At 49.7% G+C, this 19,289-nt stretch overlaps 1 protein-coding gene across 2 annotated transcripts; it reads right to left on the bottom strand.

The window, feature by feature from the left end:
- Window positions 1-539: 539 nt before the first annotated feature.
- On the bottom strand, window positions 540-17,958 carry gosr1 (golgi SNAP receptor complex member 1). 2 transcript variants are annotated; one of them, XM_064352863.1, is made up of 9 exons: window positions 17,810-17,958; window positions 16,707-16,818; window positions 15,047-15,134; window positions 12,919-13,026; window positions 12,634-12,725; window positions 10,529-10,603; window positions 5,304-5,333; window positions 3,865-3,947; window positions 540-2,447 (listed from the first exon to the last, which is right to left on the bottom strand). In XM_064352863.1, the coding sequence occupies exons 1-9, from the start codon at window positions 17,838-17,840 to the stop codon at window positions 2,323-2,325; spliced, it is 744 nt and encodes a 247-aa protein (XP_064208933.1). In that variant the 5' UTR covers window positions 17,841-17,958; the 3' UTR covers window positions 540-2,322. The 2 variants fall into 2 exon arrangements, with proteins under 2 accessions (XP_064208933.1, XP_064208934.1); XM_064352864.1 differs by lacking the exon at window positions 17,810-17,958 and adding an exon at window positions 17,496-17,697.
- Between the last annotated feature and the right edge of the window lie 1,331 nt (window positions 17,959-19,289).

Below are 19,289 nucleotides of genomic sequence, written 5' to 3'. Positions count from 1 at the left end.
GCATTATTCTTATTTGTAATATAAACATTTTATATTCCAGATCACATGAAAGTCTTGAAATAATTTTGAGAAAACAGTTTTTTTTTTTTTTTTGGAAAAAAAATTTATTTAACAATTTATTTTACATTACACTTCAGGTTAACTGAACAAATAAAGAGCAAATAGACCGTATATAATTATTAATAAACAGACTGGTATTTAATATTAAACAGAGTTTGTATCGTTATTCACAGAGAGACCGCATGTAATTATTAATAAACAGGCTGTACATAGTCATCAAGAAACAGACTGTCTATAATTATTAATAAATAGACTGTATTTTAATATTAATAACAGACTGTATACAATCATTAATATAGAGCCTGTATATAATATTAACAACAGACAGCATTTAATATGAATAAGCAGCCTGTATATCATCAGTAATATACAGACTGTATATTGTTATTCATCAAGAGGCTGAATGTGATCATTAATATTAATGAGCAGGAGGCGTGTCTATGTCTGTCAGACGGCGGCCATGTTGGATAATAACGCTGTTCTGCCAGCGCAGGTCAACTGCGCGTTCTCCCCGACCCCCCTGCCCACGCTAGCCAGTGGCAAACCCGCCACTGCTTTACTGCCAAAAACCAACCCACGACTGCCTATGAATCACACCCCCCTTCCCCCCTCAAAAAAAAAACTGAAAGCATGGTTTAATCGCCTAGCAACAATAGCAGTGATGTCTTCACCCTCCTCAACCCCGCTTGTGTCAACTCTCTATGTGACAGATGCACCATGGGAAATGTAGTGCCTCCAACAGGAAATTAGGAGGATTCCCTAAAAAAACCTCAGACAGGAAGAAAGGGACAGGACCATTAAAGTTGCATCACGTCCCACGCTGTACCCATGGCTGTACACCGAGAGCCTGCAGGGCACCAGAACCCGAGTCTGGGGGGGGGCAGGATACCCCCCGCCGCAGATGTGATGTAAATGGGCCTGCCTGGAAAAACTAAACGACAGCAGCTAGTTCAACCACATAAATAAACAAACCTGCAAAAGCTACTTCCTCTCACAAATCTGAAAATAAAATAATTCACTTCATTTTCCGCATGCCGGTGCCAAGCATACCCACGCCAGTGTAAAATGCCCAACCTGCTGTGCATGGATGCTGAGGTCACATGATGACCAACTCGGGTAAACGTTACTTTCAGGGCTCTTCAATCTGCACGCTAAGCTTTAGCTTCTGTGAAGGACATGTTTCTGAAACGTATGCAGATGTACAACAAAAATGTATATAACAGACTGTTTCAAAGCATTGGGTCAGTTTTAAAACTGTGTTTCATGACAGGTAGTTGCCCACTCATCGGGAGTGGGGGGGGGGGGGGGTTTGACTGCATTGAAGGTATCTGCTGAGAGGAGGGAACCAAACGCCTGGAGGACCAATCAAAAACGAGAACATTGGTTCAAGCAAGTAGGCCCCGCCCTCTTTCTCTGGCCAATGATGGGTTCAGGTCTGGACTCCGCCCCTTTGGGAAGGCCCCGCCCACCCCTGGCCCGTATGCAAAGCAGTTCTAGAACGCAGTCAGAATGAATCACAGTTTATGGGGAGCCTCATAACGTCTGACTACAATACAAATGTTTTTGTTTTTTTTTGTTTGTTTTCAACCAAACATTTCTTTTGTTAAAGACGGAGAAGTAAATGGGGAAAGAGGACAACAATGAAAAAATGAAGAGTAAATAAAATGCTTTGGTGCCCAATTCCATACATTTTTATCTTTTTTTAAATATATATATATATTTATATATGTAAAATATATACATATATGATAGAAATGAAATTAATGCAAATCGTACAGTAACCATTTCTCACCGACGCCACCAATCAAACGCATATGCATCCCATTAAAATCCTCTCACCATAATTCAGTTACCCTGCCCCCCCGCCCAAAAACAAAAAAAAAGCGAAACACTTTTTCTGCAGGAAGTAAAAGAGGTGTGTCGCCATACTTCTGTTCCCCGCGTAGCAGCAGCAAGGCCTGGTCTGGACTGCTCCCCCCCGCCTCCACCCAAATACTCTGGCCACGCCCACACCCCCACCCACCACCCCCCCCTCCCCCACTGATAAACAGTACTCAGGTAGTCGATGCTAACCACACCCCTGCCTGCCTACCTTTCCGGGTCATGGGCTGCTCCCACGACAAACCCCGCCCCCTCCCCAACCAGTCCCGCCTCCACCGTCGCCCTTCATAAGCTCTGCTCCAGAAAGCCCCGCCCCATCCCCACCCCCCCTCCACACCCCCCACCCTGCTGATAGGTCAGCGTGGCCCCCCCCCCCCATCATCAGTGGAACGCGTACAGGAGCAGGAGGATGGTGCAGATCCCGATGACTCCGCCCAGGATCAGCGAGTCCCGCCTCTTCCGCAGGTTGATTCGCTGGATGAGGTTATTGATGGCTGGGAAACGATCTGAGGGGAAGGAGAGGTCAAGGAGCCTTCTGTGACATCACTGCGTTCCGCCCGCCCCGAGCAGGGAGGCGTGGCTCTTTTTGAACATCGACGGTACATTTTTGGCTAAACAGGCTGGGAGGAGCTCAACCAATCACAGACGACGTCGGGATTCGGGAACAAAGCCACCCGTCCCACCGCTGGTTAACAACGCGCTCCGCAGTTTCACAGAGCTCCTGAGAATTCTCCAGAAAACCTCTGCCCCGTTTCTCAACGGGACTCTGCGGAAAAACGGAGACACAATCGGAGGGCGAACGGATGGTTTAATTACGACGGCTAGGGCGCCAGCAGCGTCGCTCGCCCTCATGCTAATATCTGCGCGCTTACGGCGACTGTGCTGCGGTGTTGGGTCGGCACGGTTACCGTTAAACAACAACGCGCACACAAGGCCTCTGATGAGAGAGACTGTATCAAGGCTCAGAAATGCACTCACACACTCTCACACACACACACACACACTCGCTCTCTCACACTCACACACACACACACACACACACACACACGCACACACTCACTCGCTCTCTCACACTCACACGCACACGCGCACACACACACACTTGATCTCTCACACTCACACACACACGCACACACACACACTCGCTCTCACACACACGCACACACACGCTCAAGTGGTCTGGATCACACTTAATGAATCTAAGTACACTTAAAACCATGAAGGAAACACAAGGAAAACAGGAAATGCTCCAATCAGAACTGTTACTAATGACTAACTGAGTCTGCATCCTCCTCTCTGAGGTCATTAATCTACTTAGACAATATACATCTACACTCAGCATATATATATATATACAACAAACTCAAAATACACTCTCTCTCACACACACACACCTCACCTCTCTCTCACACATCTCACCACACACACACTCACATCTCTCTCACACACACACACACACACTCACTCTCTCTCACACACACACACACACACACACACACTCACACTCTCTCTCACACACACTCACACACACACTCACACTCACAATCTCTCTCTCACACACACACACACACACACACTCACACTCAGCATCTACACACTCACACACACCACTCACTCACACACACACACACACTCACACTCACACCTCCTCACACCACACACACACACACACACTCACACCAGCACTACACACTCACACACACATCACTCACCACCACACACACACACCACACGAGTTCCATGCAGAGCACTGTCTACCCTCACCTTCACCTCTGGACACTCAGTCTCCCGCATGTTTGAAAGGGTGTGTGTGAGGGTGAAGGCTGGTTTGGCTGATCCTGGATCAGTCTCCCGCATGTTTAAAAGGGTGTGTGTGAGGGTGAAGGCTGGTTTGGCTGATCCTGGATCAGTGTTAAAGGATACTGGCCAGGGTGTTGACTCGGCTCTGTATGGACTTCAGCATCCCCCGCTGAGACGTCATGTTCTCCTTGGTCGCCATGGCGATGCTGTACCGTTAAAAACACACAGACACACACACACACACACACACAAACATACAAATGTTATGATTTGTCATGTTATGCAGGAAAAGCAAAGTCGTTTGCAATAAATTATGGGAAAAATATAAACAAACGAACCGCACAAGATGCAAGACAGTCTAATTAACAAAAACACACACACACACACACATAGACAGAGAGACACACACACACATACACACACACACACACACACACACAGAGACACACACACACACACACACAGAGAGACACACACACACACACACACACACACACACACACACACACTGCCTCCGGCCGCAGTGCTCACACCCCAGCCCCAGTCAGGTGGAAGCACTTACTGTCCTCTCACGCTGGGAGTCTCTAAATGAATGTAATGTGATGTAATGTAAAAGTTGGAGGGAAGGAGGTAGTTTCTAATTCAATATACAGGACCGGATGCTGCACTGCTTCAACTGTGCACACAAAAAGCAGGGCTATGCTTTAAACCAGGGATCTCCAACTGCAGTCCTGAGACACTGCGACTGGAGTTAAACCTGCAGCCACTGCGGCCCTCCAGGACTGGAGTTAAACCTGCAGACACTGCGGCCCTCCAGGACTGGAGTTAAACCTGCAGGCACTGTGGCCCTCCAGGACTGGAGTTAAATCTGCAGATACTGCAGATACTAAAAAAAAAAAAAAAAAAAAAAAAACAATCTGAATGAACAAATAAGGATGGATTAATAATAATGGGATTACAGTCAAGTGTAGAATTACAGGAAAGTGTAGCATTACAGTCAATTTGCCGGTTGGTATTTCGGCTGCCCAAAGCTAGTTCTCCGGGTTTGGCTTTTTGGTTCAGGCCGACTCCACGTCCCGTCCCGACCGAAGCAGCGCCCTTTCTGGGGGGGGGGGGGGATTGGTGGGGAGGGGGCGGGCCTGAATGTGCTGGGGCAGCAGTCCTCTCCCTCCTGGCTGTATGGGGGGCTTTGCTTAATTAACCGTGCCTCCACCCAGCGCCAAATTAACCTCCGCTTAATTACACGGCCCCGCCCCGCTGCCCAGGGGAGGGCGGGGCGGGCGGGGCGGAGGGGGTCCCTGTGCCCGGAGGCACCGCCCTTCTGCCCTGGCACACGGAACGGCCCTGCCAGCCTGGTCGCCGTGGGAGACGCAATTTTAAAACAGCCTCAGCATCCCGGTTCTGTGCTATTTTTGGAGGTTGGTACAGTTGCACCTCCTCTAAACTCCTGCAGCGACACCAGTCTGTCACACACTCACGCACAAACACACACACACACACACACACGCGCCCACACTCAAACTCTTCCGTCCTCAAAGTGTCTGAAAGACAGCCGAGCTCACCTTATCGTGTCCTCGATCAGACGATCAGAACTGCAGGGAAACAGAAAGAGACAAACATTAATATTTACACCGATTCGCCGGTTACACTACCAGCAGTGATTGTGACATCAGCATTAGAACGTTCAGTTAAGAACATTCTAATCACGTATTTGTGACCTCACACCTTAAGGGATTAAAGGGTATAACAGAAGCGGCTTCCCAGCAAGGAACCAAACCCACACACAGGCTCAGCTTCCCTAACCATTGCATTATAATGCATTATAACACTTGCACTGTGTATGCTGCTCTTCGTACCCGGGCGGGCGCTGTTCACATGACAAGCACATAAATAATAAGCAAATATTAGCTTACTGTCACTGTGATTTTTCTTTTATTGGTCTAACCAGAAACCATTAAAACACACCCATATGAATCACAGCCCTCTCCTTCCGACTCGGGTCGTATATAAAGGGAGAAACAGCCAATAACGGCCCCCCCAGGACAGGGGGTTTATAATGCGGGTTCCTGTCACGGAGAGAGAGGACCGGTTTATAAATGCAGGGCTTCTGAATGGGGAGAACGATGTGATTGGCCAGCCCGGGAGGAGCCTGCCAGCCGGTCCACAGTACCGCGGAGAACGAAGCGTCACGATTGGCTGAAACCTGTCAGGTGACCTGGCAGAGAGTCTGAGCCTGTTGCCTTGCATCAGCAGAAAGAGGATCTTAATCAGCTCTGGCCAAACCCTGGGGGGCCTCAACCAGAGGGAAGAGCCCCTCCCCCACTGCGCTCTCTATCTCCATCCCTCGCTCTCTCTCTCTCTCTATCACCATCCCTCTCCCTTTCATTCTCTCTCTCATTCTCTCTCTATACCTCCCTCTCTCTCTCTCTCTCCCTCTACATCCCTCTCTCTCTCTTCCATTCTCTCACTCCCCCTCCCTTTCATCCTATCTCTCTCTATCGCTATCCCTCTCCCTTTCATTTTCTTGCTCTCATTCTCTCTCCATCGATATCCCTTTCACTTTCATTCTCTTTCTCTCTACCTCCACTCTTCTCTTGCTTTTATTCTCTCTCATTCTCTTTCACTCTCTCATTATTTCAGTCTTCATCCATCTCTCATTCTCTCTCACTTCCTTTCAATTTCTCACTCTCCCCTTTTCTATTTCTTACTCTTTCCTTCTTTCACTCCCTCTCTCCATCTCCCTTCCTCACTGTATCTCTATCCCTCCCTCTCCACTCGTTCGTTCCTTCTGACATTCCTTTGCTCCATCTCTCCATCTCTCAGTGACTCTCTCTCTCGCTTCATCGTTCTCCCCAGTCGATGGACCCAGCACACCCACAATGCACTGCTCTCTGTGAGTCCCCCCTCCCCCATCCTCTCCCCCTCCCTCATCAGGACAATAAATGAAGCACTTTATCCTGTAATAAGGATCGATACAGATACGGTTTCAGAGCCAAACGAACCGCACACGCTTAGTCATTAGCTCTGCGTCCCCTGGGGGGGGGGGGGGGGGGGGCGGGGGGGGGGGGGGGGGGGGGGGGGGGGGGTGTTTTATGTGGTTCCTTTCAGACAGGAAGGGAAGACGCCGCGCTGATGCCATTCTCAGGTTTTCACCGCACTCCCGATCCGCGTTAGAGAGAGAGAAGCCGCCTTAGGTGGTCCCTTTATCTAATTACTTATTCTCAAAAAATGACTGTGGAGGACTGTTGGGTGGCTCATCCAGTTAAGGCCCCATGCGGCTTAATGGGCGGACTCGCATCGGCACGATCGACCAGCAGGGGGCGCTGTACAGAAATTAAATACACATTCCTGCAGCCATCGAATCACGACCGTGCCGGTGCCAGTTCTGACTGGGGACCAGAAAACCAGAAGGGCGGAGTCAGGGAAGGCCTCCAAAAAGACAGGAAGCCCCGCCTCCGGGGGGAAGCCACCCGCTCAGGGGCTGAAAGCGAGGTGTGGCTCTGCGCGTTCAGCAGAATGAATCCGCCGCGCTGGCAGCTCCATGTGTCCCGTGCCGGGGGGGGGGTGGTAATTCGGCAGGGTCGCGGCTCCACCGCACGGCTGAGCGCCTCTTACATGGTTATTTACTGCCGGGACACAGGTGAGCGCCTCAGTGCTGTTAATCACACCTGAGACCAGGGGACCCAGGCATGGGGGAGCCAATCAGGCGTCAGGAACCAGGCCGCAACAACCAATAACAACAGGCTGTGTGGGCGGTTCCCTACCCTGGTCCTGGAGAGCCACCAGGTTAAACCTTAAAATCAGCAACCAATTCAGACCCAAGAAAACGGGTAAGACGCATTAGCTGCATAATCAGCTGTCATAACTGATCAAGTCCTGAGCAGTACCAAGCCCATTCACAGGGTTCTGAGGAAATCCTCTATACACACACACACACACTCACAGCTCTTTACCCACAAGGCTGTGCAGTTTACCCACAAGCCTCTGCTCCTGCACTGTGAGTAATGTGTCTCGGCGCTCCTGGGGGAGGGGCCAGCAGGGCTCGCTTTACTGTAAGCGTTGCTGGGAGACCGCAGCGGTCCGGAACATTCCGGTAAAGAGCTAATGCACTCCGCCCGGCCCAGCACCGTCCATCAGCGGCGTCTGCAGCGCCAACGCGGGGACGACCGTGCCCCCGCTTCCTGCGTCCCCCCAAACACCCGCCAACCCGACAGGAAGTGACATCACCCACCGGAGGAAATGGAAACCCGGGTGCGCCCAGGCTGGCGGACCGGCCAGCACGGACAGGGGCTCACGACATCCGCCAACGCGAGGAAACCCGCCGTTATTACAGAGAAGCACTGCGCACTGGAGCGGGGCGGGGCGGGGCGGGGCGGGGCGGGGCGGGGGGCTGGACCAAACCAGTACAGCGCCCCCTACAGACACACCACCCACTCCCACCACACACGCAGTGCAGCATTACACCCAATGCAATCTCTGAGTTTGGCTGTGCCCCCCTCCCTCCTTAAACAGAGATGAGGGGAGGGGGGGGGGAACACAGCCACGCCCTCATCCAGAATGTTCGAGCCAGGCTGTTTTTCCTTCCCCCAAATTCCAAACTCAGCTCCAGGAAGACGAGCTGATGTTCCCATCGCGCTCAGTTCTGATTTTTTTGGAAAGAGGGGGAGGGGTCCGCAGGGCGGGGGGGGGGGGGCATGTGTTTTGGACACGCTGCAGACGGTCCCGCGCTACGCTAACGTCAGGCTGTTGACGAGGCTGAAACTGCAGACTGCAGGACACGGCAGGGGGGCGGGACTGTGAGCCGGAGGCTACGGGTTCAAATCCCGGATAAAGCACCGCTGCTGCACCTGTGGGGGAGAACACACACACACTCACACACACACACACACACACACACACACACACAGCAGACACACACACACACACACACAGCAGACACACACCCACACACACACACACACACCCACAGTGCTGGTTTCCCTTACATCAGCGATTTCTCCTGCTTATCCCCCTCTCCCTCCCTCCTTCTCACTGCTTCACCCTCCCTCTCCCTCCTTCCCCCTCTCTCCCTCCTTGCCTCTCTCTCCCTCCTTCGCCCCTTGCCTCTCTCTCTCTCTCTCTCCATTAGCTGCTGGTCCCAGGCCTGGGCAGCACATTGAAAGGAGCAGAAGGGATGAATAATTGAAGAGGAGAGCAGGGAGGCGAAGGTGGGGGGGGTTCCAGGGTGTAGCCCTGCTAACCTCACTGGGGGGGTGGGGGGGGGGACACCACACAGATCACAGATCACCCACACGCATGGTGTAAACAAGGAGGGGGGGGTCATGCCTGTGTAACATGTGTACCAGGTGGGGGGTTGGGGGGTTAGGGGGCTGGGTCAGCAGGTCATCGCCATGGCTACACATCAGGTGATCAACATCATCGAGTGTTCCAACCTGACCACCCCCCCCCCCACCGAGCCCACCCTCTTATCAGCACCCTCACACACAGATCACATCAGAGCACTGCAGAGGGGGGGGAGAGAGAGAGGGAGAGAAGGAAGAGGGAGGGAGGGGAGAGAGAGAGAACAGGAGGGAGAGAGGGAGAGAGAGAGAGAAGGAGGGAGAGAGGGAGGCCAAGAGGGAGAGAGCAAGAGACAGGAAGAGAGAGGAGGGGAGAGAGAGGGAAAGCAAAGAGAGGGAAAGTGACAGGGAGGGGGAGGGGGGAAGAGGGAAAGGGAAAGAGGGACAAACATAGGGAGACAGACAGAGAGAGGTAGGAGGAGGGAGGCAGAAAAAGGAGAAAGAAACAGGCAGAAAGGGAGAGAGAGAGGAAGGGGAGGGAGAGGGAGAGAGAGAGAGGGAGGAGGAGGGAGGAGAGGCAGGAGTGAAATAGAAAGGCAGGACGGTCTGCACCATTATGAATATTTCAGACTGCAGAAGAGAGGACTGGGAGACTCTCACACACGGGGGCTTTCTGGGGGGGGTCAGACCCCCCACCCCACACACACATGCACACACACAGCAGGGCAACACCATTCCAGCAATCCGTACATGTGAGAGCTTTCTGAACAACACCAACACGGAGAGAAAACCACGCCTGTGTGTGTCTGTGCACGTCTGTGTCTGTGCATGTCTGTGCACGTCTGCGTCTGCGTGTGTGTGTGTGTGTGTGTGTGCAGCTGACCTTTAGTATTTAGTAACACTCACCACCATGAAAATGGGAGACGAATTAGAGCAGCAATGAGATCATAAAGCAAATCGACTCAGCTGGATTTTAAAAACATAAACCTCAGACGATGGCTAACTGTCGCTTCTAAAGGACGGGACTAAATCCACTGAATAACAGCGGTGGTGCCCAATCAAAAATGCGCCAAATCAAAACAGCCAATCAAAACAGCCAATCAAAACAGAACAAAACCGACTGAAACAGAAACCCCACAGTTTAATACTATGTAAACACACAGCTTAGAAGGGCAAGTCATACTGGGGCACTATGTGGCAGGACGATATACACAAGGGCTCAATGTAGCAGGGTGGTTTACACTGGGGCACTATGTGGCAGGGTGGTTTACACTGGGGCACTATGTGGCAGGGTGAGGTAAGCAGGAGAAGTATTTAGCAGGGTGAGGTATGCAGGGGCAGTATTTGGCAGGGTGAGGTAAGCAGGAGCAGTATTTGGCAGGGTGAGGTAAGCAGGAGCAGTATTTGGCAGGGTGAGGTTAGCAGGAGCAGTATTTGGCAGGGTGAGGTTAGCAGGAGCAGTATTTGGCAGGGTGAGGTTAGCAGGAGCAGTATTTGGCAGGTCTTACTTTCTCAGGTGTTCGTGCTCCTTCAGGAAGAGCTCTGTCCTTCTGTTGTTCACGCCTGAGCCACTCTTATACGTCCTGAGAGAGAAGAGAGAGAATATGTTACTAGCACACACACACACTAACTAACACACACACACACACACACACACACACTCCACATCCACACACACACACACACACACACACACAACCCCACACACACACCACATCCACACACACAGACACAACCCCACACACACACCACATCCAAACACTACATCCACACGCGCACACACACACACACATACACCACATCCGCACGCAGGCACACACACACACACACACACACACACTCCAGTGTGATGCCTGTACAGTAGATTCACTAAGGGGGACGTGACCAAGCACAGTACTGCTGCTGTGGCTGTTCCGCACTGTAACTCAGCACCAGAACCAGAACCCCCCCCCCACACACAGGCGCTGGACATCGGGCGGGTCCGAAGAATCTGCGGTGACGGTTATCGGATTCGAACCCGAGACCCCATCTCTCAGGGGGAGCCGCAGGACAGCTACCCACAATGCAACGGGGGTCCCCCTGCTCCAGTGACAACCGCAACTGCCTTCCCCGTGAAATTGGAGCGGGAGCGGAGGGGGAACAAACGGTCCCTGGGGGGGGGGGGCAGGTTCGCGGAAAATCTGCAACCCCACCCACCCATCCACAGGATAGCTGACGGGGCTCAGTCACACTGTACACGTGGGACGGGGACGCCTAGTGGCAGGATGAGTGAACTGCACCCATACAAGGCTCCACAGGAGAGGGGGTCTGTGTGGAAGTTCCACAGCATGCACATACTGTACGTATGCATTTCATATACTCTACCAATATGAATATGCAGTATATGAACTGTGTAACAGTGCTACCAGCTCAATGTTAAAGTGCTATGTGTGTGTGTGTGTGTGTGTGTGTGTGTGTGTATACTAACACAATGCCCATATGTTTTGGACACTTACAATACCAGGTGGTACTATTGGGCTGGAAACCGCTGACTGAAGTAAACTCGCTTCTTACGCTGATGAATAAGAACCCATCGCTCCAGTGACCCAAAGTAACCCAGAACCAAGTCCAGGCACGATCAAACGTGTTGTAAATCTACCATGATCCTCCTCTTTCGTCCCCCCCACCCACAGTGTGGATATATAAGGGAGCTTTACGATGACATCTGTCCATTTAGAATACTGCCACTTTCAGCTTGGCGACCACCATTATGACATCACAACCACGCGGACCAATAGCGTCACTCAGAGAGACCGGCAAAGATCAGATGAGATCGGTCCACAGTCATTAGGAGCACCATCCACTTACAGCCTCTTACTGGAATAAGCGGATAACAGGATGCCTATAGCCCTATAGCACTTCCTGCATTAAACATATAAAGCAATTAGCCCACTTTTACACCTCTTTGATTCTCTCTCTGACTCTCTCCATTTCCCTTTCTCTTTCTCTCTCCCTCTCTCTTGCTCTCTCGCTCTCGCTCTCTCTCAGGGCCAACGCCTGCAGTCGCTGAGCCAGCGTGGAGAGAGAGAGAGAGAAAAACAAAGAAAAACAGGGACAGATGAGGAGATGCACCAGCACCCTCCCCCCTCCCTCGTCCCCCTCCCCCCACAGCCTGCAGCAGCTCAGCCGAGGAGCCCAGCTGGTGAGGAGCTCCCCCGTGTGGACGCTGGATGGTACTGCGACCACTCCGATCACACCCAATGAAGAGAGCCCATTTCCCCCCCACAGTGTTCTAGGGTGAATAACAGATTCATTTTTGGGGGTGTCTTTAGGTGAATGCAGGGCCTGATTTTGGGGTTTTCGGGGTCAACGCAAGGTCATATTTTGCAGTGTTTTGGGACCACGATCACAAGCCAGCTTCATTTAGCCCCTTAAACAGTGCCTAAAGTGCACATCACAGAGGTGTGTATGTAGGCACACGTAGCATTTACACACGCAGGCCAGTTTATCTATGAGAAGGTGCATAATGATAAATAATTACTTAAAAAGCTAGCTTTGGGGTGTTTTAGGGGGACTCGAGGGTCAGGTTTTGGGGCGCTCGGGGGGGGGGGGGGGAGGGGGGGGGGATACTCACTCTATGTCTTTCCGCACGGATCCCAAGAGGTCCTCTCTCTCGCGGATGGCCAGGAAGTTGGCTTTGGTTTTGTGGAACTCGTGAGTGTAGTCCTAAAAGACACATCGTCCAGCGTGAGGAAACGCACAACTCTGATGGAGCACACACTTATATTACAGACAGATGGAGGTGTGAGAAGAGGAGGCGCAGGGATGGGTAAGATGGAGGGACAAGCAGAGTGGGGGGTGGAGAAGGGCGTTTGTGCGGCCGCAGTAGCTGGCGGTGGCCAGGAGGGGGCGCTCTGACCTGCAGGATGTCTCTGTGTCTCTGTAAGGTGTGCATCAGGGCCGCGTTGAGCGACGTCACGCCTGGCGTGCTGGAGTACTCCGCCATCTTGTCGTTCACCCCCGTGAGCTGCAGAGTGCAAAACACACAACGTCAGCACAGACACACAGCTTCAGCACAGACACACAACGTCAGCACAGACACACAGCTTCAGCACAGACACACAACGTCAGCACAGACATAGAACTTCAGCACAGACGCACAGCGTCAGCACAGACACAGAACTTCAGCACAGACGCACAGCGTCAGCACAGACACAGAACTTCAGCACAGACGCACAGCGTCAGCACAGACACAGAACTTCAGCACAGACGCACAGCGTCAGCACAGACACAGAACTTCAGCACAGACACACAGCTTCAGCACAGACACACAACTTCAGCACAGACACACAGCTTCAGCACAGACACACAACTTCAGCACAGACACACAACTTCAGCACAGACGCACAGCGTCAGCACAGACACAGAACTTCAGCACAGACGCACAGCGTCAGCACAGACACAGAACTTCAGCACAGACGCACAGCGTCAGCACTGACACAGAACTGCAGCACAGACAGAGCTCCAGTCACACAAATCAATATGAACACACAAAAAGTACAGACAGAACCAAGACTACTGACTGCATCAGAGTACAGTCCAATACAAACATAACCACAGCTTCATTGCAATGAGAAACTAGCTAAATATATTACCCAGCTCCAGCAACACGTCACAATACACGAGAAAATACACAAATTACTGCTGCCCTCACATAACAGCAATATAATTTTTTCAAAATACACCTCTGTGAAATATGTTTATCATTGCATTTTATAGGGCAGCCAATAATTTACAACACACTGCAGCCTATACCATTTGCATACGGGCCGACAGAGTCTCTGCACATAAACAAACACGCAGCGCTTTTACATAATGCACGAAAGAAACGCCTCGATATTCGAGAGGCGATAAAACAAACGGCACTGGAGCTGAAAAGGGTCGGGTCTGGCTGTAACACAAAGAGCAAAGCCACCGTATTTTTTTGGGGTTTGTTTTGTTTTTTCCCCCATTAGGATGCATTTCCCTTTTCCCCACTCCCTATCTTTGAGAGCTCATTTTGGGGTTCTGTTCAATGGGGTACTGAGGGTATTTCTGGGCCTACGTTTAGACTTTGAGAGTTCTCAAGGCTCTGAGACAGGAAACTTCCGGAAGGTCTCCGTCTGTCCTCTCCGCGGGGACGCCGTGACGCTCGCCCGCTCAGCGCTGTTACTCTCCCCGGGCCCAGAGAGCCGGAATGCTCTGTGTTTGTGGTGCAGACACACAGGCGTGCGGGCCTCGCTCTATTTCCTGGGTCAGCGCGTACCCTCCCTGTCCTGACCTTGCAGAGCAAAGAAACGGAAGGTACCGGGATCCAGGGCGGACTCTGAGAGCCACTTAGTCATATCAGGCTCTATTGCATTAGCAATCTGAGGTTCCGCTTTAAAAAAAAAAAAAACTCTTATTCTCTTCCAGTTGAGAGCGCCTGATTAATTGCATTCGTGCTCAATGCAGCACTCTCCTCTGTACTGAAAGGTACACACTCTCCTCTCCTCTGAAATGCACAACGTGCAGCCGCTGGATCCTCGTGAGCAAACGTCTCTACCGTGCAGAGCTCACTGACCAGCAGGGGTCACTGGTGAGCAATGAGACACAGCTGATTAACCCTTTCTACAGTTGGGTTCGTTGGAAAGTTTTTTTTTTCTAAATTCCGAGTCAGTGTTCTAGAACTCCACTGCTTCAAAAAACCAGCAGCGATTGTTACATCAGCATTAGAATGTTCAGTTAAGAACATTCTAATCACATATTTGTGATCTTACACCAATTGCCGCCAAAAAGCTAACTAGCTAGCTCTGTACTCACGACGCTGGTTCACGAACAGACTGTAACAGGGTAAAACGTGCATTTGTGGGCTTGTGGAAAGATGTGGGTAAAATGTCGGATCGCTGAGGAGACAGGGCAGATGAAATGATTAAAAGCAGAAGTTTGGCGTAAATTCCAGAGGCAGATGTGGTCCTTCAGGAATGTGGTCCTCGCTGCTGCTGAAAGGTGAAGAGCAGGATCCTCACCTTGGTCAGGAGCTGCTCGATCTCCACTGCCATGGTCTCAAACATCCTGTCCTGGGTGGAGTTATTCAGGAGGGGCGTGGTGTCAGAACTGAGAGAGAGAGGGAGAGAGAGAGAGAGGGAGGGAGGGAGAGAGAGAGCGAGAGAGAGAGGGAGGGAGGGAGGGAGAGAGAGGGAGGGGAGGGAGGGAGAGAGAGGGAGAGACAAAATGCATTAGTTATGTTTGAGTTTTTTTGGGACCTTTATTTAAACAGTGAGAGGCTGAGAGCAAAGTTCTGTGTTAGAGTATTGCCCTGAGAATACAGCAATGTACAAAACTACGAACAAATACATCGGAATCTCACTAAAATAGGGTAAACAAGAAGGAAATTTACAGATAGAAACAACAAATACATTACAAAAAGCAAGCGCAATTTCCCTGAAAAACTTCATTTAAAAGAAGCCTGAAACTCTCAATGCTCATCAGTCTGAAAAATCCTGAGCCACCTGTTGTTAATTCCATTTAAAAGGTGCGTAGAAGGTGAATGCAGTTCCCCCTAATTCAGTGTGCGTACGCGGGTTACAGTGAGTAATATATTCCTGAGGTCGAGAATGCGGTCCAATAAATTGAAACTGAAAATGGGAACAGATGTAAGATGACAGCTTATGTAACACCGCTTTGTAAATGAACAGGGGGTCAGTAGTATTCTCCTCGACGAGCACACAAGATCAAGCTGACGTTCTCAAACACAGAACAGTGGAGAGTTCTAAAGCTAACAGCAGTAATACGCTGTTAGCACTATGATCAAGTGATCTGAGGGTACAGACCTACAAGAGCGGCTAGCACTGGCAACTTTAAATGAAGAACGGCTCAGCTAACTTGTTGCTTGGCTGAAATATCCAAGCAGTAAGATAACGCTCGTCACCCTATTTAGCTAACAGCTACCAAAGACAATACAGCATGCAGTGGTGGCTAGTGGCGCTAGCTAGCAACCGAGGGCTCGCTAAATGTTATAATGTGTATTAAAGTGAGTGTGTGTTTTGTAGACAGTAGCATAGCTAGCCACAGAATGGCATACGCAATATGTTCCTGATGTCACAGTTTCCAAGACAGTAGCTTGTATTCCCTTTAAAGAAGGAGCATATTCGTGTTGATGGCACCAGTTAAACCACTGAAGTTTTGTGAAACCGGAAGAGGCGATACACCGCATTTATTTAATTCCGTTCTGTGACCGTTCTTTGCGAAATAGGCCCATTAGGCTGTTTAGAAGAGGGAGGAGGAGTTAGAACTGTGCTGAGCAAGAGAGGGAGGAGTTAGAACTCTGATTGACATGGACATAGAGCTGTGTGGAGACACAGGGGAGGAGTCAGAACTGTGTGTTGGGAGGAGTTAAAGCAGATACATGCATATAAATTACATCTGCATAATCCAACACAAATAAAAATGTTCCTTGCACAACCTGTAATCAACAGGTCCTTGTAAAACTTTTTTTTTTGTTCAGAAAAAAACCCAATTTAAATTCTACATTTTTTGAGATAAAGGGGGATGGAGTTTGGGTATTTTTTAGACAAAGGGGGAGGGCTTAGAACTGTATGGGAGAGTTGGGGTCAGAACTGGATGGGAGAGTTGGGGTCAGAACTGGATGGGAGAGTAGGAAGTATGTCGCGATTGGGCTTTGCATACCTGTCTCCATGGCGACCGTCTCGTGAGCTGCTGTAGCTCGTGCACAGCTTGCTGAAGGACACCAGCTTCAGGTCCAGCTCATTTTCGAGCTGTCGGGCCTGCTTCCGCAGATCTGACGCGTAAACACACGTTCACCGAAAATCAATATAATGGGACAGCACATAGTACACGCCCACACACAATTCATATAATGTTAATGATACTTTGACATTTTGAGCAAGGTGTCAATGTTCATAAAATAAGTCTGCATTGCGATAGTTGATAACATATTTTTGTGCCCATTCTAAGAACAATTGTACGGATTACAGTAAAATAAACGCACTACGGCCCAAAAACATCCACCCGAATCATCCCTCATCTAATCTATCATTTGGCATTTATTACCTGTGCAGGTAGCTACAATACATACAGGGCAACCCACTGACTTTGCTTGCGTCACCAGCGACACATTGTCAGAGATGACGATCCCGGAAAGGAGACTCGCATCGAAAGGAGACTCGCATCAAGCTAACATTATATTGAGCGACTTCGATTATACAAGTGACCACAAAGCAAAGTCAGCTACCCTGTGACAAAAAGTTTAAACGATACTAGCGGCACTTTACAGACGAATAGCTATTCTGCAGAATTTGCTTTTCCCCCGAAATGACAGCAAAGCACAGTCGGTGTTTTTGGCTTTAAGTTTGTATGTTCAGTTGTTTCGATAGTTAGCATTCCCGTAAATGACAGGAGATTCACTAACTAGCTAAACAGTCAATAAAACTTCATAGTGTTTCTACAGCCACATACCCAATGAGGTAGCCAGCGAGCAACCAATGTTGAATGCGAAACAGACAGCTAACAAACAAAACAACTAGCTAGCTAGATTGCTACCAAGACATGCATGGGGGCTGAACGATAGTCGGTTAACAAGCTGGCTAGCTAGCCACTTAGCAAGCTAAACACAATCACCCCAACTGCTGTAGCCTGTCTAGCTAGCCAAAGCGTTGGCCAGACTGGGTTTGAACCGTGTCATTGAAACAAGGCAACCACGTTTCGAATAATGATGATGTTGACACTTGTGCTAACAGGACAATCTAGTTTGTAGTACTTCGCCACCTCACCTTCCCAATAATTGCTGTTTCCTCCAGCCATCTTTGTTGTCCAACGTCACCCGTATCAGAGCGGCGGAAAAGCACTGGAAAAGATTGTCCAACAAGCCAGCAAGATACCAAACTCTGTTTATTTCACATAGTACATTGCGTTCCAGACATTGCTTTTGCGCAGACGCTTACGCAACAGGAACTTGTCACCGGAACCGCATATCTAACAGGGACACGCGGACATAACCGGAACTATTATATGCCATTAGGAAACCGCATTGAATTCGTTATCTCGCACATGGATGAACAATCTCTGACACTAATCAAGGAACGCAAAACTAAGAGGCAGAAAATCTCGTCTCCTTGAATAATAATTTGCAGCGCCGTCGGGTGGTACAGAAACAATCACAGACACCGCCGAACATGTATTAATGCAACACATGACCAAAAATATTATTGTTTTCTAAGTAATGTGTCCTTACATTGTCGAATAGCTTTCCGTTAAAACTTCTACACGCAATCATGAACTTTTTGGGTTCCTCTGATTTTTCGCCTGCTTAGTCATCTCCTCCGGTGTTGCTGGCCTTTAACATATAGAAATGTCCTTATTTATGAAAATCATATGTTCTCATGAATGTCATACATTCAAATGATTATTTCGGAAAAAAACATACTGTATTACTATTACTATAACTACTACTACCAATAATAATAATACTAATAACATTAATAAGAACAACAACAATAAGAAGAAGACAGTCAAAATTTGTTTTAATTTAAATAGGCATTTGCCTGATTTAGTAGCATGGGTCTACAGATGAGAGACACTGCTGAAGTTTTGGAGTTTCTGGAAGGTAAGACACATTACAGTCTCTGGTCTTAATGCATGTGCTGTACTTCGATACTGAGCACCTGCCCATCACAACAGATCACCCTCCCCCCAATCCCAGCCATTCCCAAGCGTGCCTTTTCCTATTCTGATCCAAAGTCAGCACCTAAAGGCCAAAGTGCCGACATCCCTTCCCCACCACTGATGGGATCTGAACTGGTGGCAGAGGAAGCATTGAAATGCTGTGTCCATAACAACAATAATGACATGCTTCCCAATACGAAAGGATTTGATTTGGACGGTACTTTAAATGAATCTGAATTCTCTCTCATACAGGTAAGAAATGGCTCTTCTAATTTCCATTCACAGGAGTAAAATGAAAACCTGGCGGAGCACGTCATGCATTCCCAGTGCTGCCCCAGGTGGTCTGGGTCACATTCAGCTGATAGAAATGAGCAGATCCCTGAGAATTTACAACACATAGACCAGGGGTGTGAAACTAGATTCCTTTCAATCAGCAGCCAATCGAGGCCTTGAGAACGAGGTGTGTGGATTCCTTAGCCACATTCCTTAGTGACTAAAACAAACCACTGGTGCTGGGAACACCTTGAGAACCAACGGACACTGCGGCCCGCCAGGACTGGAGTTTGACACCTGAGATATAGCCCTGGG

This window comes from Anguilla rostrata, chromosome 9 (genome assembly GCF_018555375.3).
Source record: "Anguilla rostrata isolate EN2019 chromosome 9, ASM1855537v3, whole genome shotgun sequence".
Lineage (NCBI taxonomy): Eukaryota > Metazoa > Chordata > Actinopteri > Anguilliformes > Anguillidae > Anguilla > Anguilla rostrata.
Note: the sequence above shows the minus strand (reverse complement) of the source record. Positions and strands in the feature narration are given on the sequence as shown.